Here is a 25,706-nt window from a genome sequence, read left to right on the forward strand (position 1 = left end):
GTGGCAGTGACCCGTTTAGCTCTTGCAGGTATTCTTGAACTAAAATGTTAGCAATAAGTATTGTTTATGATAAATCTATATTTACAAAGAGCAAGGCCGAGAGTTTCTTGCTCATTCGTCTCAGGGGAATCTGCCTTACGAATGAGCAGTAGAGTTTATTCTGTATGACGATTTCAAGTGTAATTTGCTTACCTATGAAATATTACTTAGAGTTTGCTCAATTAAATTGTCAAGTAAACTAGTCAGGCTTTCCATGTTTTTTTAATTAGGTATGTGTAAAAGACATCTGAGAACATTGAACCTATCAGACCGGGGATTTAAAGGAAAAAAAACAACATTTTATCATGAAGAGTTTTATTTAAGTCAAACCAATATTTTATTGATATTTTACGTTAAATGCAAATTGACGATAATAATAAAGTGAAGGGTACATTAATAAAAATTTTGGGAAATATTACGTACCTATATATAGAATATTCAAGAAGCATGACACGTGTCATACCTAATAGATCCTACCTGCATGTAGGTACAATCAATGCACATGTTTTTAGGCACACTTCTTTTGTTTTAAAATTATTCTGGTTGCCAAAGCATCCTCCGTAAGGGAATAACTGGCATTTTCTCGCCGTTTTGTTCCAATAATATCTGAAAACAATCAATTAAAACAAACATTAGAACGTCTTTGAAAATAACATTGGCGTCCGACTCTTTTTCTTCCTGTCCTTATCCCACGCTAGTTGGGATCGGCACAACATGTAATTTTCTTCTACTCTCCTCCTCCGCTTTCCGCTATCAGCCGTCATTTCCATACTCACACCTTTTTTACCCATGTCATCTTTCACACAACCCATCCATCTTTTTTGGCCTTCATCTTTCCCGTCTCTGGCGCCATTTTCAAACTTCCGCAGATGTACTCAATCCTTATCTTATCCTTTCTCGTCACTCCACACATCCACCTCAACAGCGCATTTCCGTTTCATGTACAGTTCGTAAATCCTCCCTTTTTATCGCCCAACATTCTGATCCCTACAGAACGACAGGTCTAATCACGATCTTGTATATTTTCCCAGTTAGCTTAAGGTGCATTCGGCGATTGCCAATACTGCCTGTGCCCTGTCGCCATTTCATCCATCCTGCAGTTATCCTGTTCTTTACGTCCCCAGTCTATCTCGCCGTCGTTCTGTATCAATGAACCGAGGTACCAAAAATCCTTGGCGGCCGATTGTAAGATAATCAAAGTAAATAAAACAATAACACTTTTGTTGCAATAATATATGCAAAAGCAGCAAGCAAAACAATCTAAAGGTCATCTTTTTTAATGATTGATTCCTTTTCTCTGAGGCAAAATAAATTAAATCTATGGGTAGATATTTTAATCTGTACTGAGCTACGAAAAAAATGTTTGATTTGTTTAGATTAACTTTGATAGTTTTATATTGGACCTCAAAACTAAGCATTAAAAATAAAATTTAGATACTTATATTTAAAACTAAAGTAAAGGCTGATATTTGTATACTACGGTCATTCTCGGACTAGTGTTCGCTACCTAATTTCCGTGGCAATTGTTATTGTTTAAACATTCAACTATATTATATAAGATTTCACGATACAATACTCGAATATTAAATAATATCGATAAAAAAATCCAATAGTTATGTAATGAAAATTACCACGGAAATTAGGTAGTGAACACTAATCTGAGAATGACCGACTAACATAATCGGATCGACGAAAACATGTTCCGAAACGCAAGCAAATTGGCTTCTGGCACTCAGCGGCCACCGCCACGGCACGCCCGCTCCGCTAACTAACCTACTGAATGGAGGGCGCAACCAAGCAACCAAGATTTATTTAGGAGATCAATATCAAAATTTATACAGGTTATAAATGTCATCAATCATTAAAAGGAAACAACAATAATAAGAAAAGAGGATCATATCAAGTTTTTTTTTAATCCCGAATATTAATGGAGCATGCTTAAACATGTTTATAATTTATCCATAAATCAACTAATACAGATGAATCAATTAATAATCGTTTGTTTAAAAAAAAAACACTTTTACTATAGATCAGTTTATATCTTTAAGGATTAAATAATATTAACCCCTTACAAAATACCATAAGCTTAAAACATTGCCATTTTCAATCAAAAAGGCCCAAAAAGTAAAAAAATTTTTCATAATAATAAATACGTGTTATACATATTTTGAAAAACCATAGGTTTTAAACCTTGAACTAAAAAATATTTGAAAGTTTTATACTTCCAAATTGCATCTATTTTAAGTAAATAAATACCATTCTTGTGTTTTTTTTGAGATATCACTCCATTAGTTTTGTTATGATTATGATTACATTATACAGAAAAAAGTCAATCGTCGAATCCGGTTGGGCAGCTTTCGGGAAGCTCCGGGACGTCTTCTCGTCCACAATACCGCAGCAAACAAAAGTTTTCGAGCAATGCGTGTTGCCAGCGACGACTTACGGTGGTGACTTACTATGGGCCTTATAAAAAAGCTCAAAGTCGCTAACGAGCTATGAAGCGAGCAATGTTCGGCATTTCTCTACGTGATCGAATCAGAAATGAAGAGATCCGTAGAAGAACGAAAGTCACCGACCTATCTCAAAAGATTAGCAAGTTGAATTGGTAGTGGGCAGGGAACATAACTCGTAGAACTGACGGCCGTTGGGGCAGAAAGCTTCTCGAATGGAGACCACGAACCAGAAGGCGTTCAGTGAGACGGCCCCCTACTAGATGGATGGATGACCTGGTAAGGGCGGCGGGTACCCGATGGAAACACGCCGCGTTCGATCGACTAGTTTGAAATCTTTGGGGAGGCCTATGTTCAGCAGTGGACGTCTTCTGGCTGATATGATAATGATGACGAATACAAAGATCGAAAACACAGAAAAATTTGTGTTCACTAGCGGCGACGAATTCCGGAAATCAGTACTCAACGTATAACAAGAAACACGTAGGACAATTTCGACGACTCGGTAATTGGATGCGTGGCTTAGATGGTTAGAGCAATGCTACGGTGCAGCATGGACGTGGGTTCATGTCCCACTGGGTCGATGCAATTTTTTCTGTGTTCAATCTTTGTATTCATAATCCCAAAAAAATACCATTTTTGCTATTTGGATTCAATTCTCTATGGTATATGAATTAAATTCAATTTTTTTTTTTTTTTTTTTTTAAATTTGCCAGAATACAGTATATTACAGATCTTGATTTTGAATAGGTACAGTGTACTCAACCTGCAAGCAGGTGTGCAAATATTATAAAATTTAAACAGGTCTCTATTATTACTACATACTTTAAAAACTTATTAAAAATATGTCAATTTATATTAATGACCATTACTTGTAGCACAATCTAAATATTGCTTATTACTATAAAAGCAATGTGTCAAAAGCCATTTTGTCAATTGTGATTTAAATTTAGGTCCTTGTAGTAACTTAATATCCCATGGTAAATGATTGAATATTTGTATAGACATGTTGAACGAGTTATTCTCATACATTCCTTTATGGCAGCGAGGTTTAAATAATTGGTGCATAATTTTACGTCTTGTTTGTCTTTGAGTGATTTGACCGTGCGTTTTATAATGTTGAGGGTGATTCTTTACGAATATACATATATCCTTAATGTACATGCATGGCAAAGGCAGTATGTTTAAGTTTTGGAACAAAGGTTTACAACTATCATTTGACCACGCTCCGCAGATCGCCCGAATACACTTCTTCTGCACCTTGAAGGCTTTTTCTAGAGCTACTGAGTTGCCCCATAATACGATACCGTAACTTAGCACAGATGAAACGTAGCCGTGATAGGCCGTTAGTGCAGCTTCCTGAGAGACGGTTTGCCTTAACCTTCGGAGAGCGTAAACAAATCTATTTAGTTTTGCACATATTTGATCGATATGTTCCTTCCAATTTAGATGCTTATCGATGGTCAGCCCGAGAAATTTAAATGCGTCTACATTGTCCAAAGTAACCGAATTATATTGAATTTGTATTGGAATGGGATTTGAGTTGTATGATCTAAATGTCATAACTTTAGTTTTACTTAGATTAATTTTCAAGTCATTATTTTCCATCCAATTCATTACATCTGAAAATGCTTTATTTATGTCCATGTTGAATGTCGATTTGTTTTCGCATTTTATTACAAGTGTTGTATCGTCGGCAAATTGTATACAATTGTGATCAATAGCATGTGGAAGGTCGTTAATGTACAGAAGGAACAATAATGGACCTAGGACGCTACCTTGGGGAATTCCAGCATTAGTTGTTTTACCGTGTGATCTAAAGGTTTGTTTTTTTATTATGCTATTATATTTGTTTTTTCTGAGTCCGTCTATTTCTGTGTATTGTGTTCTATTTTTTAAGTAGCTTTCTAACCAATGAATGGCTGTTCCCCGAATACCGTAAAAGTCAAGCTTTTGTAAGAGTTTGGAATGATTGACAAAGTCGAAGGCTTTACTCATATCCAGAAAAACTGACATCACAGGCGTAGAGACGTTCATGCTTTCCGTTATAATGCGCGAGAATTCAAAACATGCAAGAGTTGTTGAGCTGTATTTTCGAAATCCAAATTGAGAATGGTTTAAAATTTTATGTTTGTCTAAAAATGAGTTGAGTCTGGTATGTAGAGCTCTTTCAAATATTTTGGATAGAGTAGGGATTAATGTAATTGGCCTATAATTACTGGGGGTCTCTTTATCGCCTTTCTTAAAAAGGGGTTTGACAACACAAGTTTTTAATTGTTCTGGAAAAAGACCTTCGGCAAAGGATAAATTTATTATGTGTGCAAGTGGATAACAGATATAAAGGGCGCTCAACTTAAGCATTTTTGTAGTTATACTGTCGTAACCACTGGATTTTGTGTTTTTTAAAGACATAATTATATTATAAATTTCCTTTTCGTTTACCGGTTTCAAAAATATTGTATGAGAATTTTTATTAAGTGAATTATGTGTAAATGTCAATTGGTTTTGGGTCAAGTTATCTTTGTTTGTCAACTTTATAAAATAATCATTAAAAATATTACAAATGTCTACTGGATTTGAGTATGTCTTATCATTATGTCGTATCTGTTTAATGTCATTATTGTGGATGTTATTAGATATTGTAGATGAAATGGTATTCCATGTCGCTTTACATTTGTTTTTATTATTCTGTATGTAAATATTATTATTTATTTTACGAGCAATCGAAATACACTTTTTTAAGATACTATTATATGTTCTAAAGTTATTTACGTTTTTTTGTTTGTTAGTTGCTGATGTTCTTTGTTTTAAATATAGTAATCTTTTTGTTTTGCAACATTTTTTAAGACCTTTTGTGAGCCAGAGTATTTTTTTACGCCTGTTGTTCATTTTAATTCTTAATATTGGAAAACAGAGCTCGTAAAATAGACATATTAAGTCATAAAAGTAGTCGAAAGCCAGAGTTAAATTGTCCGAGTCTAAAACTTCAGAAAAGGAAAGTGCCGAAACACATTCGCAGAATGTTATGTTAAGAAATTTTAAAAAACTAACCTGCGGTCATTGGCTTGACAAGGTCCTGAATTTGGTTCCAATTGACAAGACCCGGGATCTAGAAAAGAAATAAAATTGTAAAACTTCCTTTTCTTATTTAAGAGCTAGGCTCTGGTCGGTGAAGTAATCGCCAATCACCTATGTTGAGCGCTCTGACTTTGATTTTCTAAACGATATTACTTTAACTTTTCCCTTATCTGATCTAAATGTAATCTAGAAGCTTGACCTACCACCTCTCATGCAGAGGCCGTGGTTTAAAACTGGGCGTCAGTGCAAAAAATGTCACGTCAGTATGACAGCTCAAACTGGTTATTGTCACTGGCGCATAGTAGCGGCTATGCTGGCAGATCAAGAGTCTCATGAGGCAATGGTCTCAGTGGTGGAACTTTGGGGAGCATTTCCGGCAACTTGCTCCCCGAATAGTGGGCGCCGCATCGGCTTTGGGTCGGCTCCTGCCCAACCTCGGAGGCCCTATGCAGAAGGCTAAACGCCGGGGTGACCCGAAGTATGGCCTTATACGGGGCTCCCATTTGGAGTGGGGCCTTATCAGCGGCGACGAAATCGCTGCTTAGGAGGCCTCAGAGGGTGGTCGCCCTGCGAATGTGCAGGGCGTACATGACGGTGGACTGCGCTGCCGCATGCGTCCTCGACGGTACTCCGCCGTGGGACCTTGAAGCCGAGGTCCTGGCGGAGATCCATGCCTACCGGCGGGGAATGAGGGACCGAGGCGAGCGACCCGCTCCCCAAGAGGTCGAGTGGGAGCGCCGCCTCGCGGCGCAGCGCGTGCGCGATCGGTGGAAAGAGAGCTTGGCGGATCCCCCCTATAGAACTCGTATCATAGGGGCGATCCGTCCTGTCCTCGTAGAGTGGGTGAGCCGGTCCCACGAGCCACTGTCGTACCGCCTTGTGCAGGTGCTGACCAGGCGCGGCTGCTTCGATCACTACCTGCACAAGGTGGCGAGGAGGGAACCGTCCCGCGCAGCACACCTCTCTCTCGCTGCCGAGCGTGGTTGCCGCCATGCTCGGTAGCGAGGAGTTCTGGGAGGCGGTGGCCTCCTTTTGCGGAGAGGTTATTTCGCAAAAGGAGGCTGCGAAGCGGGTGCGCGAGGACGGGGGATACACGTTCGTCGTTTGCGTGTGACTCGAGATGGTGTCACTCTCAGTATGTTTTAAAGGCAGGAGTTGCCCTCTCCTCCCTTCCTAGCGAGATGAGCCCGGAAACGGGTAGGCACCGCAGGGTTTTGGTATAATGCTTCGGCGCCCCCAAGACCCAGCACATAGTGCAGAGACGGGTGCCGCGGAGTTTTAGTGAGTAGGAGTCTCACATAACCTTCTGTCCGTATCCTCAGGCGGAAGGTATCCATGATGGATTTCCCCGCGTAAAAAAAATTAATTTAAATTTTAAAATTTTCATCAGGCATCATGAGACCATTGCACTGTAAAATTACAATGGCAAAAATATTGTTCATAACAAGTATCAATGTGTTGCACGGTATTATTACTTAACAACAACCAAGCTGTTATTTTAAATTTAAAACGTGGTAATTTAAACATGAACAACCATTGCGAAGTAAACCTTCTTGCATTGGCTGTTAAGTGGCTATTTAAATGAAATATTTCTTGTTTGCTTCATATAAGAGCAATGAATAAAATATCATTACTTAAATTTCAAATAGTTCATACAAATCGTATATATAGTATTATAATAATGTAAAATACATAAACTAACAGGTGTCGCACGTGTCACGGCAAGCTTGTAATGTTTCAAAATTGTTGTTGTTGCCTTGGCATCCTCCGTAAATGAATTCCTGACATTCTTTCTCGTCGTTGTTCCAAAAGAATCTGAAATACATACATTAGACAACATCACACTCGACGCTCTGATCCCAAAATAAGTAACAAAAGCGCTTGTGTTATGGAATTCGGAATTACAGGCACTATAAACACCCAGATCCGAGATAATATAAAAAAGATTTTCTAACACGGAAGTCGTCAAGACAATCAATTTACACAAATAGAATCTTTAGTCTTTTTAAATATCTAATCAATAAACTCAATTCACTTAGTTCTTGTTTTGTATTGTATTCGTATTTTAGATATAAACAGATTATTCTCATTGAACATTTGTTTGACACGATCCAGAATTATAATATCTACGATAGTGGTTTGTCAGCTTCCCGTTAAATTCTATACTTACTTTCAAAAAGCTCAATAATTCCTATATTGTAATGATAAAAAACTAACCTTTTAAAGGCACCTCTACATGGCCCTGGCTCCGCTTCCAAAGTGCATAACTTTGGATCTAAAACGGAATAAAAAACAAAAATTACACAATTCTCAAAAATAGATTTTCTAGCTTATGGTAGTAAAAGCATTATGATATTCAATAAAATTACGTTGTAATATTTTAGACATAAACTCACAAGGGTTACAATTTTCTTGGCATAACATTTCTGTTCTGAAATTGTTCGCGTTGCCGCCACATCCTGAGTAAGTGAATTTCTGACAATTTTGCGTGGTTTCATTCCAAAAGTATCTGAAAGCAGTCAATGAAAACACACGAATTAGAAGATTGCTCTTTTATCTTTTTCTTTTTTTTAATATATAATAACCACACGCTTGGCCACAATCTCACCTGATGTTAAGCGACGATGTGACCGACGATGGGACGCGTTTGCCTAAAAAATGCCTATTCACTCTAGCTTTGAATAGCCCCAAATTGTACTTTTCGGGAAATACCGTTAGAGCATTCCATTCCTTTGCCGTACGCATCAGAAAGGAGGAAGCAAAGCGCTTAGTGCGAGTAAATGGTATATCAACAACATAAGGATGGAGTGTTCCGGACCTTCTAGCCGACCGAAGGAGAAACGGTGAGGGCGGAACCAAATTGAAAAGTTCCTGCGCACACCCCCCGAAATGTATCCGATAGAAAACCGACAACCAGGCTACTTTTCTGCGATGTTCGAGATTTTGTAGCTTCGACTCCACAAGAGAATTATTCTTACTAAGTCTCTTTGCTTTTCGCTGCACCGAGTCCAAGGCAGCTAACTGGTAATGGGCAGAGCCGTCCCAAAGGTGGCAGCAGTACTCCATACAGGATCGAACTTGTGCTTTATACAGATTTAAAAACTGTTCAGGTGTGAAGTACAGCCTGACCTTGAAAAGTATGCCTAGTTTTCTGGCAGCAGTTTCAATTCAAATAATTCAATCAATTATTTAATAATAATAACGCACACATTAGCAGTAGAGCAGAGCTCCTTGTGAAAGAGTTCGTCCAGGGAAGTGTGCTGGTAAAATTACAGGCACATGGGACTTGCCAACTTTGTTTCAGGGTGACGGGCGCTATGGCAGTGCCCCTCAGATCTTTGCGATTTAAAACTCCGAGTGACACTGCAACTGTTATGGACAGGCATGTAGCTTGCGCACGACTTGTTGGTCCCGTCACTTGATATTACAAAAGGATATTGTATTTAAAATATTGTAAATGAAACTATTTTTCCGGATTTAAATCGCGTATATTTGTTTTATCAAACAAAGCAACGTTTCGGGCCATAAACAGGTCTTATGGTCACGGTCGAGTGAGGTGCTAAAATCATCAACCAGTTATGTCTAATATTAATGCAAACCACCCTATTTTTTCACTATAGTTACAGAAGTTACTATCAAATACCTTATTTTTAATTTTACTACGAACATTCCAGTTTACGCTTCATCTGTTTTACAAATTATTTTATTTTAACAATATGAATTTTTATTAAGTTTGATTTATTATTAATTAATAATGGAAATTAGAATAAATTAAAACATAATAATCAGTACTACAGTCTTATGTCTGTTTGGGATTTTTCATCAGAGGAACGTTGGTTTGTTTGAAAAAGCAAATATACGCGATTTAAATCCGGAAAAATTGTTTCATTTCCTACAAAAACTTTAGTTAAGTTACAACGATGACTTTTTGTTGGAATTTATTTTTCAATTTCAAAACAAAATATATTATTGTTCTTTTCTTTCAATTATCATCTATGGTTAAAAGTATCAACTAAATAAATTAAATAAAAAGGAACCTTGTAACAACAGAATTTTCTTTACATGTCCCGTCGTCTGGTCTCAATGTACAAGCGCCGGGATCTAAAAAAAGAAATAAAAATGGTATTGTACGTTTCTTCAGGGTACCAAACTAAAAAGATATAGTAGAAAAACTGTAGATGGGTAACTATTAGGTTACTTTTCTTTACCTAATTCCGGTGGCAAGTTTTATTATTTAAGAATTCGAATTTATTATCGTGAAATATTAAATAATATTTCGGAACACTACACACAAATATTGTAAAAATTGCCACCAAAATTAGGTATAAAAAGTAATCTGAAAATTACTCAGATTCGTTAACGTAGTTAGCCATCTTCTTTATATTTAAGATATTTCTTAAGTTTTATTTACACACTATAATCGGAAATTCATTTTAATCGAATAATTTTTTATCTTTTTAATGTTTTACCTTTTTACGTAATTATATAAAAAACACCACAAAGGAGGTTCTTTTTTTATTAGAAAGAGGGTACCACAGAAGTGGTCCCATATAAATTGAAGAAAATATTCCACCTCTAAGGGTGGCAAACTAGGGATGAATGACTTTTCAGGTCGGTTTTTTTAGTACATAGATCGAACACTAAGAAAGAATTCCTTCGATGCGGCTGGATTCTAAACAACGTCTACCAGCAAACCGCTATGCCAACTAAGCCACGGAACGAACTAGGGGACCTTACGAATTTATGTGCTTATTGCAGATTTTTGTATTTGGTTGTTAACGACTTTTTTGCCAAAGAAGGATGGCGACATCCCATGTATTTTGTGATCCAGTGTTTTTGACGACGTGCATTAAGGAGACCTATCAGTGCTTGTCATTAATTATCAAAACACATTGTCCTGTGTTTTGCTTCAGATGTTTGTTCGTAGTAGCAGAAAATAACAAGATTTCAATTTATTCCCAAAAATAATAAAGAACTTCCCGAATATTCCCAAATCTGCCAAACTCTGCCACATTTAATATAACTTATCATATTCTGCAGTAATGAAAATGAATAAATTTATTATTATCACTAGTAACAGGTTTCTTACCACGGTATAACTTCTTTTTATTTTCCCGATATTTCGGAACGGTTGCACGCTCCATGGTTGCTCCCGGGTTGAGTCAACCCGTGACCACTAGTGATAATCATTTAGTGAATAACCACGAAAGTCTTAAAATCTATATAAATTTATTATATTATAAAGTTATTTATAAAGCAATTACACGGAGAAGATAAGAGAAAAGACAATTGTCTTTTTAGAAAATACCTTTTCCAAAGGCGTTTTATTATTTTTTTTAAATAACTTTTTACAGAAGCTTCTTAAAACAGTGAAAAAAAAGTATTTATATAGAAAAATTAGGTAGCAAATTGTTACATAAAAAAGTAAATTATATACTGCTAGAACCACGAAAAACGTAAAGTAGTCTAGCCAACCTGGCGTTGGAATGGCTGGCCACTTTTCTTTAATACTTTCGTTAGCGCAAAGGCAGAAAATATGTCAATAAAGGTACTAAATAGTAAAAAAGAGGCAGTAAATAATGAGCACAGTCTGATTTGTATATCTCCTTTGGTCCAGCCATCATGACAGACACCAGAAAGCTGCCACAAATGGTCACACTGTTCTCAATATATCAATGTGAGGCATTGACTTACAAATAAATGGACGACGGGTCTAATACAAAAACCACGAAAAAAATGTCCCAATCAACCTATTCGAAATTTAAATTGTTATGTCATCGCAGTATCGCGCTGTCCGTAGAACAAATGAAGACTAAAGCGGAGTGTCGCGCTCTGTATACGATTTTAGCGCCTTACAAGTGCGGACACTTTTTAGCGCGGAGCCGACGTCCATATAATTGTAAGTCAATGATGTGAGGATTCTCTTTGGACCTTTTGGACAGAAAAGTGTCGTTTTTATTTTGACTTTCAATTATTTTGTGAATTCTAGTTTAAAGTGGAATAGGATAGTGCTATTGTGCCTTAATCGAAGATTAAAACGCGAAATTATACGAATCTCGAACTAGAATACCCGTATCGGCCCGTTTTAAGGAATCCCGAGTCAATCCAAGCACGCCGCCGTCTCAAATTGCCTATCCTCTTTGTGGCGGCCATATTTACAGAAACATAATTAAACTTCATGTTTAGGCTGATGACTTTGCCAAAGCCTTAATAAATTAAAATATATATATCAATGTGACATCGACATTGGCAAGAGGTCTCTTGTCACAACGTTCCTTTGCAACTTTCATTATCTCTTTGTGTTTAATTTTTTGCTTTATGGTTTATGTCACTACTCTTTAATTGATTAGTTCATTAGGTATTGTTTTATGTGTGTACTATAAAATAACCAATACTTCAGATAGGTAAACATTCAATCATGCTTACAATGAAACGTACGTACACGAACGTTACCTGATCTATGGTCGAACTGAATAAAAAGCAATGTGTTTTTGCATCTTTTCTAAAATGTTTTACAATTTTATTTATTCCCGACTTCTAAAAATATACAAAAATATATTGAAACTAGGCATAAACTAAAACGCAAAAATATACTAGCAAAGTCCATGAACGGCTCTGTTACGGACGGCCGTATGCGCCTGGCCGGTCAGAGCTAGAATTGAGAGGAAAACGAATAATTCAGGAGCTCTGATTGGCCGAGCAGCGTAGCGACCCATTGATAGGACCGGTACGGTGTGGGAGACACCGTACCGGTATAAGTATAAGCAAATATTGTTCTTATTACTTCTTCTTTCACTTTGATTAGATTCATTCGTATTCTTGCACCTTAGTGACGTGTTCATGATTGTAAGTTAGATCGACATAAGTTTTTATGTGAATATACAGTCCACTTCTCAAAATTAGGGAGTTTCATTTGAGAAAAGATATCGAAGGCGGTTACCCGACAGATTAAGGATCGGCGCCGTTGCTTTCGTCAGTTCCAGGTTCAATAGGCTCTTCGTTGTTATTGGGACAGCTTTCACGGGTTCTTTGCACGAAATTTGCGAAATAGTATAAGATTATAATGTATCAGATGCACAAAAGGACACTCCCCGCACGATTTACCATTCCTTTCCTGTATACGTCTGTATCTTACGCCGATTGACAAATCCTTTCACCATGATGGCAAACTTTACAGTGTATGCCATCAATAAGATAAGAAGTAATATTCTACGTAAACTTACAAGGGTTGCATGTTTTTTGGCACACTTCCTCCGAGGCAAAATTGTTCGGGTTGCCGTAGCATCCTCCGTAAACGAATTTCTCACATTTTTTGTCCTGATCGTTCCAATAATATCTGAAAAGGGTAAATGAAAACAAACCCGTTAACTTGTTTTTAAAAATATCGTTGAAATTAAATCCGTATAGGTTAAACTCCTGAGGCCCCGTGTATCTAAAAATTTACATAATATGTGAAGTGATACAGACCCAAATACTATTCACTGTATGATCACGTAAACGCCCAATGAAAATATCGCATTCAAATTCAGTGCTACATATTCTATATGACCGTAGGGTATCTAGAAAAATATGTGTTTCATACTAAACTGAGGGCATACTTTACTACTTTGTACGTTTTAATGTACATTGGGCATTTAGTGCATTTAACTTTGTATTTTGTAGGAACTTAGAAACTTAACAAAGCTATTCTCCATTTTAAATTCTTCCTCCTTTAAATATTAACGACTAAAATCAATGCTATTCATTAGACATGAATAATTAGAGTCGTGGTTAACCCAAGCTCATCAATGTTTCAAGACTATTGTCGCGTTGTACACGTAGAATGCGTTAGATGTATTTTGAAAAATCATAAATTGAGTTTGGTGGCCCGCCCGTTCCCGCCATTACGACGCTTGATATTGGTGTGAACGGACGTATCGCACGCGCATGTTAAAACCAAACTAATGTTATTTTATTGAACCATCCCTGCACAAAGGGTAGACACGTCACACTGAGGGTCGTATTCTAGAACTCTACTCAATGCTCAAGTCAGGATTCCACTGGAAATACAAGCACTGGAAATACGACCCTAATGGCAGGGACTTGAGTATGATTTCGAGTGCTTTAAACCATACTCAAACCCTGACTTGAGCATTGAGTAGAGTTTTAGAATACGACCCTAAGTATGCTAACATAATCATTTATAGAGTTACAATATTATTCACTATTCTGACCTCGCTGGCCCAACGGTTTGCACTGTAAGACCAATTTTGGGAACTGAACTTTTCTGACTTGGTCTGGGTGATCTGGGTAGTGCCTCGGAGTGAATTCCGTTGATCTGTTATTATTATTCTGTTCTTCTTTCTCAGCCTGTAGGCTGGTTCGAACACAAGTAAATGCAGTATGGCATGTATCTATGTGGAGGTGTGTAATAAGACTACTTGGTCCTCTTCAATTTGCATGAACTTTCTGACAATGCGGCAGGTATTTGAAATTGCAGTTTTTTACAAGGTAATGTATTATTATTATTTTTTTTTGAATTTTTCGGTGCATATAAATGGGTGATGATTGTAGTAATTCTAGTCGTGGATAGATATGAGCGCTGCGTCGGCTTACCGCCGCCGCCGCCGCTGTGTTTCCCCCCCCCCCCAAAAACAAGTGTTTCCCCCCCACCGCCGCCGCCTACGAATGCAATCGCAATACAAGGCGCGCCGTTCAGTTTTGTTCGATCAGGCGCTCCGATCGTACGCACGAGCACGCTTATTGTATATGCGTAGTGAAAATGGCGACGCCAGAAATTGATATTTCTAAGAAAAATCTTAGTGACTTAACATTCGAAGATGTTTTGTTTACAACATTAATTTTGTCAATTTCTGGCGTCGCCATTTTCTCTACGCATACAATACGGAAGCGTGCGCGTGACTTTTTTTATTAGATTTTTTCTTTTGAAGAAGTATTTGTATAATGGTTTTGTAAAAATAAACACCGTTATACAAATTAATAGTAATAATAACGCACACACTCAACATAGCCCCGTACTAGGGAAACCCAGTGTCGCAGGTGCCATGGACACACACATAAACAACCACTAATTACACCCAAAGTCACGAGAGAAATTAATGTAAAAAAAACTGTAGGCTATACAAATATTTCTCCCGGCCCGGAATTGGAACCTGGGACCTCTGCGTGGCAGTCTGGTATGGTAACCGTTCGGCCACTGAGGCACTTAAAATTCGTTTCATGATCGCGCTCGCGCCACCGAAACGCCTCCGCTCCACCGCCGATTGGTCTATTATAGACGCTCATATCTAGTCGTGGAACAAAAGTTGTTGTGTATGATGTAAGTAATAATAGACCCGCGAGGTTGTTAGTATTTTAAAAATAAACCTGTACAGATGTGTCACTCATTTTCGACATTTTGACATTTACGCCAAATGAGCCAAAAGGTGTCGATAGGTAACGAATTGCATTCCTGTATCGAATGGATACAACGTAATTTAGTTAATACAAACATTGATAATAAAGAAATAAAAAACTAACCTCTGTCCATTAGCTAGGCATGGTCCTGAATCTGCAGCCAATCTGCAAGCATCGGGATCTAGAAACGAGAAAATCATTAAATACTATTTATACCAAAAATAAAGGAGAAACTGAGTGTAACAATTGATACTGTAATGCTCTGGCCACACCGAGGAGGCTGCGTATGAGTTCCGGGCGCGGGAATTTTTGTAATGTACGAGGGTAGCAGCGGGCGCGGTCCGCTTTAGCGGGCTTTGGCTTTGTATTTGCTTACAATTTATTTTTTTATATTACTTCCGTAACGCATTTATTAAAAAGCAGAAAATTTTCTAGATCATTATCCAACAGTGGTGTGATTTATTCTTTAAAATCTGTGTTAACAATGAAATGTGGCCGCTATTCCGTGGCGACTTACGCTTGGGACTGCTATGTATTAGGCCCCGGTACGTATTCGCTTACCTCCTCTGTGTGACCTGAGCTTTATTGTCTAGCTCCGCTTCGTGAGGAGATAAGAGCATGCGCAATTGAATCTGAACTCTGTGTTAGGATGGTTTAGAGATAACCCACGATAATGTCTTACTCCAAATTCCGTAGGACATTTATAATATATGTATATACATGTTTAAAAACTCCATACAGAGATTAAAATCCAATCAACCCGGGTTTTAATCCATTTCAGTTCAAAATCGTAGGCGGAAATTAGAATTTGAAAAAACATGGAATTTGGTATGATTCCATACTTATTAGAAATACGATGTTAAAAAATCTGTTTTAGACGAAAAAGAGGCAACTCTACACCATACCTTCCTTCCAATTGGGACCTACACTCTTCCTAGTGTATATAAACGAACTCTGTAAACTGACACTTCAAAACTCACAAATTTATACCATGCAGATGACACCGCCATCATTGTGCATGGACAAACGTGGCCAGAGGTAAAGGAACGAGCAGAGTGTTCCGTACGTATGGTAAAGCAATGGCTCAATTCGAAATACCTAACAATAAATATGGATAAAACATACTTCATTCCTTTCTCGATCACAACTGTTTCTAAACCATCATCCTCATACTCTTTAATAGCACACACCTGTACCGACCAACGAGTACGCCACTGCAACTGTGTCAAGATCAATCGTGCGACTCACGTCAGATATCTGGGAGTGCAGATTGATGAACATCTGAATTGGTATACACAATTAACATCTCTAGCCTCCAGAGTAAGAAAGCTTATATATGTATTCAAACAGCTGCGTGACTGTACGGATTCATCCACTTTAAGCATGATATACAAAACCCTATGTCAGTCTGTTATCAGTTACGGTATTTCAACGTGGGGTGGTGCAGCTAAGACCAGATTTCTTGAGCTGGAGCGTGCTCAGAGAGCTGTCCTAAAAGTAATATCCAAGCGACACTTCAGATACCCCACAGAGCAACTCTACTCAGAGAGTCAAGTTCTTACAGTCAGGCAGCTTTTTGTGCTTAAAGCCATACTAAGAAAGCATCGTCTAGTGCCTCCACCACAATCTAATCAACGTCTGAAAAGACTCGTATGTCATGGTGAGCACCATATTACCACCTTTGCAAGTAGACAGTTTTTTGTTATAGGCTCTCTTCTGTACAATAAATTACATAAAATTCACAATCTCGTTGGCTTATGCAATTACGAAGTTAAATCTAAATTGGAAAATTGGCTAAAGACTCTTGATTACACGAGTACTGAAGCTCTACTAGATTATAATTATTAAATTGATAAAATTAGTAAATATTACTTTTAATTTAAACTTGAACTTGATTTCATTTTAACTTGAATTGAATTAATCTTTATACACATACACTCTCACTCACACACACACACACACACACCACACACTTACACACACTTACACGTCCATTTATTTATACAGGTCACGAAGTATATTTTATTTCTTTCTTTATTTTCTTACTTCTTCATTAGAATTACCCTTTTAGAAATTATAAAATCTCATTTTTTCTTTTTGTTTGTTACACGTATGCCTATCACTATAGTTGTAAACCATAACCGTACAGACTCACTTATATTTATATACTTTATAATGATTGGATTCAATGGAAGTTTTGATTTTATGTAAAAGTTACCCCTAACTGAACACTGCCTCCTAAGATACAGTCTTTGACTAGTTTAGGAGACAGAATCTCCAAATTTGGTACGCCTTATTTTATATTTTGTGCTACGTTATATCTATAGCAATAAAATTTTGTTAAATAAATAATAAAATTGCTGCTCTGTACTAATTATAAGGCAAAAGTGTTAATAAAGATATTATTATTATTATTATTATTAATTCTGTGGACTCTCACATACTTCGAGGAGTGAACATTACGAATCGATTTTCATCAAAATCGAATGTGTACAATAGCAAGCGCATACGATAACGAATTTTGTAACGAATGTCATACGTTTCTTAACTTCTGACTTCAAAAAAAAAGAGTAAGTTCTCAATTCGCCTCTCTTTATTTGTGATAAGTTCCGACTCCGAGAAATGACGGTCCGAAATGTCACAGGCATAATTTTATCTCTAGGTGTACAAGGGATTTCGCGAAAGAATGCGGACGCGTCCCCGCGTTCCCGCCACAAGGTGCGTGGAGGAACACCCCCGGAGTCCCACATAACCCCGCGCCTCCCCCGGGCGCACGGCATTCGTAACGCATTTCTCCGGGTAAAAAAAAGGTGTACAAGCGATATTCGTATTTTATCGGATTCTCAATCGACGTCCAAAGTGGATCCGAGTTTTCTAGGTTTGTATAGTCTTGAAACGCTTAGCCTTCAAAACTGCAACGCAATAATGCGCACATTATAGCTTGGCGGCAGATATGTAAGGTGAGGATATGATAGGTAAGGTGGCAGTACTTTCCTGGACAAACTGTTCACGAGCAACTCTACTGCTACGAAAGCTTGTGATTCGTGCAATATTTTTTATATCTTAGCGCCATCTAGTTTCTACACACTGGTACTGGACACCATTATTAACAGTAGTGGTGGTTAAACATAGTAAAATAACGTATTAAATTTGTACTAACAGAAGTTGCACGCGCCATTGCAAGCTTCAAATGTTTCAAAATTGTTCTTGTTGCCATCGCATCCCCCGTAACTGAATTTCTGACATTCTTTCGCCGTGTCATTCCAAAAGTATCTGAAAACAGTAAATAATATATATAATATAATAAAAAATAGTCCCTCATACTTGGGGCTTGACTTAAGAATTTGTTTTATGATATTAAATGACGGGACGAGCCAGTCGTGAGCCTGATGATAAGCGACGCATCCGCCCATAACAGTTGCGGTACCACTCGGAGGTTTAAAGACCTGAGAGTCTCTCTGAGATATAAAGTTGGCTAGACTCATGTACACTTCCTTCAAAACCGGAACGCAGTAATGCTCACATTACTGCTTTATTAAATGTTGGCAATATATGTTAAAGAGTTCTTTATTTGTTAATTTTATATAATATTGAATACAGTCATTGACTTACAATGTAAGTCAGTGACTGTATTCAATACTTTTTTTATAATATCAAGTGACTAGACGAGCAAGTCGTGTGCCTGATGGAAAGCGTGTAACTTTCCACTGCACTGCCACTGCGCCCGTCACCCTGATACATAAATTGACAAGTCCCATTGTAATTTCACCAGCACCCTTACCCTTCGAAACCGGAACGCAGTAGTGCTCACACGACTGCTTGGCGACAGAAATAGATAAGGTGGCGGTACTTCCCTGGACGAACTCTTTCACAAGGAGCTGGACTGCTACTTAATAGTCACATTATTAATTTCGGATAAAATAAAATAGCAAACCAACCGACTTCGAAAAAGGAATAGGTTCTCAATACCATTGGTTTTCTTTGTGTATGTTAAGAATTTACTCCGACATTTGTGAATCGATTTATATTATTATTTTACTGGTAGGTTGGTAAACAGCGACTGAACATCAAACCTGACCATAGTATCACCACCAGTTAGGGTCGAAACGCAAAACCGCGATGCGACGTTGCATCGCAGAAATCCAACGAGCTCGCATGACGCATCGCAAGAATTTGCGAATTGCTCAACATCGCGCATTTCTGTGATGTTAGTTTTCTTTGTGTTTTTTTGCTATACTTTCTTATCAATAACAGCAGTGCAACACTCTTTTTACGATCCATGTTGCTAACAAGTTTAAGAAATACGTTCAGTACTGTTTATGATCGTCGAAGGAATGGTTACCCGAACCGTGGCAGTGAGATGCCTTGCCACACGAAGTCGCATCGCAGTTTTGTCGTTTGACCTTAGATCTTTGATTTCACTGATGATTTTCTTTTGGAAAGACGGTACCTAAGTATGGATCCCATTCAAATTTGATGGTTTCTCCGTACCACCAGTTTGGGATCCAGTATTTCCCCTGATGAAAAATCCCAAGCTGACACAAGATTGCCGTTCTAATTATTATATTTTAATTCGTTATAAATTCCATTACTAAGTAATAATAAATTTATTTTAATAAAAATGCATATTAAGAATATTATAAATAACATATTTAATTCATAACTTCTAGAATTACAGTTAAAAATACGGTAGTTTGCATTAATATTAGACGTAACTGGTTGATGACTGTACCACCACAGTCAACCGTAACCATAAGGTCTTTAAAGGACCCGAAACGTGGGTTTGTTTGAAAAGAAAAAACAAATATACGCAATTTAAATCCAGATAAAGTAGTTTCATTTTCTATATTATTAACAACGTTCTATTGTCTTTGGCATAGACAATTCACTTGATATGTAAAACAATTAAGTACCAACCTTAAGAAAGCACCTGCACATGGCCCTGTCTCCGATTGCAAGTTACAAAATCTTGGATCTAAAACGAAATATAAAAAAGATTAATTGTGTAACTCTCAAAAAAATATTAGATTGTAACAAACTGGCCGACTATACTTCGCCTACCTATCGTACAAGTGATAATATACAAATGTAGGAAAATATATTTTTTTTATATTTTGGTTGAGATAATTTGTTATCAATATTATCATTAGTACTAGCACCAAATGAAATATTAGCTTATTAAGGCGCCTTCAAATAGGCACTTTTAGCGCTATAGTGGCGCCACAGTCGTGACACGTGTGCATCAATTTTGCAGTCAGAATTAGGGATAAATCACACTCGGATCGAATCGGGGCGATCATGTTTTAAACACACTTGTCGCATTAACCTGATTCGCCGCCGACGCGACCGTCAACGCGGCTACCCGTTTGGGCGTCGTCACGAGCCTTTGAGCGTGACCGTGACCTTTCGGCGTCGGTGAAGACGTACGGGTATCGACGCTGCCGATCAGCCGTCGGCGTTTTTGTACAGACGCGATCGGAAATTTTTCGATCGATTGATCGGCAGATTCGTCGCTAAAGTGTGGCGCGCTGATGCGAAACGCATAACGTCTTTTTAGCTCTTATTATATGGACATAAATACTTAACTGCCTCCGTGGCCGAACGGTTACCATGCCGGACTGCCACGCAGAGGTCCCAGGTTCGATTCCCGGGCCGGGAGAAATAGTTGTATGGCCTACAATTATTTCTCTCGTGAGTTTGGGTGTAATTTGTGGCTGTCTATGTGTGTGTCCATGGCACCCGCGACACAGGGTTTTCCCTAGTGCGGGGCTATGTTGAGTGTGTGCGTTATTGCGTTAAAGTTCTTCTGGTCGGCGTAATGAGATTCCATGTCTATAAGTGTGGTTTATCCATTAGCAAACAAAAAAATTCTGCAGCACTACAGACGCGCGGCTGTCGCGCCACTGTCGCAGCACTTCTTCAGCGCTTCGTCAAGCGTTTAATTTGAAGGCGCCCTTAGAATCATGTATATAGGGTGAAACTTAGAATAATAACGCATAGAATGATAGTTTCATATCAAATGAACTGTCACAAGTGAGGCAAAAATCGAATTCATGTAGGCTAGTTTTAGTAGTAGGTTAATTTTCGGTTTTAATGAATATTTATTTAAAAATACAAGTTGAAACGCGTTACTTCCTTGTGGAATGTGATGTTAGTATCTATTTTATGTTTGTCTGACGTATTTTTACACTCATTTACCGCACATTTCGTCATTTTTAGCTAAAATTCTTGATCTATTCGCGGTGCAAGTTGACCTTGAGCACTGACGGCCCGCCCGCTCGTGTAGGCCCATTGGGAGCGTTTCAATTTGTCTCATTTAGCGTGTGCTGACTATGTTTCTATGCGTTATTAATCTAAGGAGTGAAATATGAAATAATTAAAAAGACACGCACGCATTTCGTTGCGGTTTGTGCACGTGTCACTTTTCAATTGGTACCTTTTTTATTTGTCAACCGATTTAAATGAAACAAGTATTTAGTACTTCACTAACGTGACCATAAGTACGCTTTGAGCGGGACAGTCCCGCTTTTAAGTTTAATGTCCCGCTGTCCCCAAAATACTTGACAATGTCCCGCTTTGACAGAACAATACACATGTGACAGTAATCTAAAAGAATGGCGCGAAAGGGAAAAATATATAAAGCCAGCCCACCAGACTACACAATTTTTTTTAAACATTACACATTTCGTAACTATCATAAACACGTATTTTATTTTTAAAAACAATAACAAATGTACAGTGGCTAGGCGTATGGCCTGTTTGACTTGCTGCAGCACTCACAACTTGCTTTTAATTAATTAGCAGATATTTGTTGTTTATTATGTATATTTATTTGATTTCCTACCTTTTTGTTATTTTGTTTGTTTTGTTTTGCGTATTTTTGTCTACCTTTTCTTCGTTACTTGTTGTTTCATATTGTTGTGTGTGATTGTGGAGAGTCAATAAACGTATTCTATCTATCTGTCTATCTACAACTGACGAAAATTCTAAAAACTGCGCTTTAGGTATAGAAGAAAGTCTTCAGTAGGTAGCTACGCCTTTCATTTTTGCATAGTAAGCATTAATTTATGTTGTCTACGGACTGATAACAATAGATTTCCATAAATCACGCTAATTTGGTCACCACAACATTTATGCGGGTTTGATTTGACGACAAAATTATCGCAATGGAGAGTCATAATCAAATGCTAGTTACGTGTAATTGCATTATCCCCGACGTTTTGCTTTGTGCAAACTCTGCTTCTTTACTATTTTATTATAATAATATGTAATTATATAAACTCACATGGGTTGCAATATCGGTGGCAATCAGATAATGTTTTGAAATTGTTGGCGTTGCCGTCGCATCCTCCGTAAGTAAATCTGCTACAAGTTTTCGCTACATTATTCCAGTAATATCTGAAAGTGTTCAATGACAACAAAGCTTTTAGATTGTTTATGAAAATAGAGTTCGACGGTAAAATTGTCAACGTTACATTTAAGTTTATTTTGTCAGTATGACATTTATAGACATTTTATAGCAACCGCGTCTTCATCGCTAGACGAACTGAACACTGAACTATACTCACCGATCTTAACTGTAACCACAATCACAGCGCCAGCTCGCACGAGCTATTAATGGCAATTTGACTGCCTCAGTGGCCAAACGGTTACCATGCCGGACTGCAGAGGTCCCAGGTTCGATTCCCGGGCCGGGAGAAATATTTGTATGGCCTACATTTATTTCTCTCGTGAGTTTGGGTGTAATTTGTGGTTATCTATATGTGTGTCCATGGCACCCGCAATACAGGGTTTCCCTAGTGCGGGGCTATGTTGAGTGTATGCGTTATTATTATTATTACTATTATTATTTTAAAAATGTTGTATATAGGCCGGCGAGATATCAAGTGTCATCCTCGTGTCGTCTCGCCTTGCTGATGGAAAACCACCTTAATGGACCTTTCAGAGTGGTTACACATGGCCACTTTTAGCAGCGATGTAAACGCGCGACTGCATCGATACAAACGCGCGATTGCAATGGCCTATAAATCCCAAGTGTATTGAAACAGTCGCGCGCTTGCATCGCTGCTTAAAATCGCGCGCGTGTGTAAAGATAGACGATTAGCGACTGCGTCGCTGCTGCAACGCGTTGACATCACTGCTAAAAGCGCCGTGTGTAACCGCTCTTAGTTCACCCTAAAGTCAAGTAAGTCAATTTCAAGACGGTCTTTGCTTATTATTTTTTTATATATTTTTGTTTGTTCATTTAAATCAGGCTATTATGACTCATGACAATATATACCTTAAAGACTAAAATACATATAATATAATATAAAAACTTAATCTACACAAATTGTACTTGTCAGCGACGACGTGTGGCGCTAGCTGGTGTCAAGTACATACGCACTTTTTATGGGGTTATGTTAAATCGTAGGTTTATGTCAACAAACCGACTACTTTAAATGAACTCATGAACAATATCAAACGCGAAATTGTCAACGTTTCGGTCGATATGTCGACCCCGCCTACGTAATGTATCGTATGTCGAAATTGCCAAGTTTACAGAGGAGCGTTTTGAAGATTTGAATTCACTGAAATGAGCATCCCACGTGACACGTGACTTTTACACGTAACTTTTTAGTTTTATTCGGCAAAGCTCGTTACTCATATAGAGTATTATAAAATCCTAGATATTAATTAGATGAACAACCACAATTTATTTTATAGTTTTATACTGCCACGTTAATTCAAACACATATAGAACTGAAAACTTTAAATCGTTCCCCTGTAAACTTGGAAATTTCGACATACGATACTTTACGTAGGAGTGTCGATGTGTGGAAGAGTGGTAGAAAATTGGCTCCAAAAAATTGAACGCTGCAAACTTGCTCGCGGTGGTCATATGAACGAAATTGAACTCCATTCTTAATTAAGTAACATGTGTCCTACACGTGGTATAAATTTCATCTTGATATCTCAATTATTCTGTGTTTCCACTGACCACAGACCATTGACTTACAAATAAATGGACGACGGGTCTAATACATAAACCACGAAAAAAATGTCCCAAGTCAACCTATTTAAACGTAGTGACATTTCAAGGAATATGAAAAAGCTAAAACGTTGAATTTAAACTGTAGTGTCATCGCAGTACTGTCTAATTTAGCTTGCTTCGCTGTCAGTCAAACAAACGAAGACTAAAGCGTGAATGACGCTCTGTATACGATTCTAACGCCCTATAAGTTCGGACACTTTTTAGCGCGGACCCGACGTCCATATAATTGTAAGTCAATGCCATAGACTGAGCACACTGTGCATTGAAGTTAGCTCAGAATATGGATATTGCTGCATATTATCTTTCGATGCCTTACTTACTCAAACTCGTATCTTATAAAGAGTCATTATTCAGGAGATGGCAAAACCTTCTATTTATCAAGGGTGTTAATTTCGAAGCATTACTTTAAGAATAGGTGAAAGCCAGTGCGTTAATATGAAGGAAATGTGGTGTGAAATCACCTTACAAAATTGGTATATACAATCCATTTTATGCATTTCAGTAACTTTGTGTTTTAAGATATGAGTTTGAGAGAGTAAGGCGTCGCTTTGTTTTGTTTCGTACAACCATATATGAGTGTGTAATAGCTTTGAAATGCATTGTTAATATGTCTATCAGTTTGCCTGTTTAACCACTTTTTGTTTTATTTATTAATACAAAAGATCGTATACAAAGAAAAATTGCTTCAATCCGGCTGGATTCGAACCAGCGCTTTCAACATAGCGTGTCTGACGTTCTCCCTACTGAGCTTCAAAAGGAACCAGCAGATCTAATGAATTTCCCTACGTGCTTGTTGCAGTAGTTTTTTTTATTTTTAACGATTTTTTGCCGAAACGCCATCTGTTACAAATTTATGAAAGTTTTTCTTCGTGTAGTAGGTACCTTTACAGCTACCAGGGACTGACAAGAGATGTCGCATTCGCTGTTTGTCGCACAATAAAAAAGTAAAAATAATAAACAGTAAAAAATACTAACCTGTCAATTTTGTCATCGCATGGGCCTCGATTTGGTAACAATTTACAAAAATCTGGAGCTGAAAAAGAAATAAAAAACCAAATTGATAAATCCGGTTGTAACAAAAATCTATACTCATTTTATACCTAGTTATTGTACTCCTAATAACAAATATATAAAAAAAATCTTAATAAAAAATAGCATTATAATCCATTTGGTTAGGTACTTAACCAAATGTAAACAATCTTGAGATGTCTATTTAATAAAATATACATTTATAAAATAATTTTTACTTACCTTCAAATACAAATTACAAATATTTCGCTTCATATGAAATTGCATGCCTATTTTTATACCTATTGATTTGTAAAGTATGTTTCAATAAAAAGATGTATCAAGATTGTTTACATTTAGTTAAGTACCTAAGCAAATGGACTAGAGAAACGTACACAAATCAAAAGTGTCTATTGATCTAGGGAATTTAAAAAAAATATTTGATTATACTATTAAAGTTAAACAAAGATATTTTCATAAAGGACGAAGACCGATGCAATTTGCATGCCCTAACCTTAAACTGGCATGCCCATAAACTTAACATGGCGCATTTTGAGAGTCTATACTTTGCAAGCAATTTGCTTAAAATAATGCACACACACACACACACACACACATACACATACACATACACATACACACACACACATACATACACACACACACACACACACACACACACACACACACACACACACACA

At 37.5% G+C, this 25,706-nt stretch overlaps 1 protein-coding gene across 1 annotated transcript in view; it reads right to left on the reverse strand.

Annotated features, from left to right (window-relative positions):
• Positions 1 to 424: 424 nt before the first annotated feature.
• LOC113227583 (papilin-like) overlaps positions 425 to 25,706 on the reverse strand; it is a 27,819-nt gene continuing 2,537 nt past the window's right edge. The window contains exons 3-14 of the mRNA XM_026460538.1: positions 24,973 to 25,030; positions 22,249 to 22,361; positions 19,881 to 19,938; positions 18,124 to 18,236; positions 15,087 to 15,144; positions 12,791 to 12,903; positions 9,605 to 9,668; positions 7,964 to 8,076; positions 7,785 to 7,842; positions 7,270 to 7,382; positions 5,541 to 5,598; positions 425 to 645 (exon numbers count right to left, since the gene is read on the reverse strand). Coding sequence (XP_026316323.1) covers positions 513 to 645; positions 5,541 to 5,598; positions 7,270 to 7,382; positions 7,785 to 7,842; positions 7,964 to 8,076; positions 9,605 to 9,668; positions 12,791 to 12,903; positions 15,087 to 15,144; positions 18,124 to 18,236; positions 19,881 to 19,938; positions 22,249 to 22,361; positions 24,973 to 25,030 — 1,052 coding nt within the window. The 3' untranslated portion in view covers positions 425 to 512. The remainder of the gene's footprint in view (positions 646 to 5,540; positions 5,599 to 7,269; positions 7,383 to 7,784; positions 7,843 to 7,963; positions 8,077 to 9,604; positions 9,669 to 12,790; positions 12,904 to 15,086; positions 15,145 to 18,123; positions 18,237 to 19,880; positions 19,939 to 22,248; positions 22,362 to 24,972; positions 25,031 to 25,706) is intronic.

The sequence above is a fragment of the Hyposmocoma kahamanoa genome, unplaced genomic scaffold (genome assembly GCF_003589595.1).
Source record: "Hyposmocoma kahamanoa isolate Upper Pololo Valley unplaced genomic scaffold, ASM358959v1 211, whole genome shotgun sequence".
Lineage (NCBI taxonomy): Eukaryota > Metazoa > Arthropoda > Insecta > Lepidoptera > Cosmopterigidae > Hyposmocoma > Hyposmocoma kahamanoa.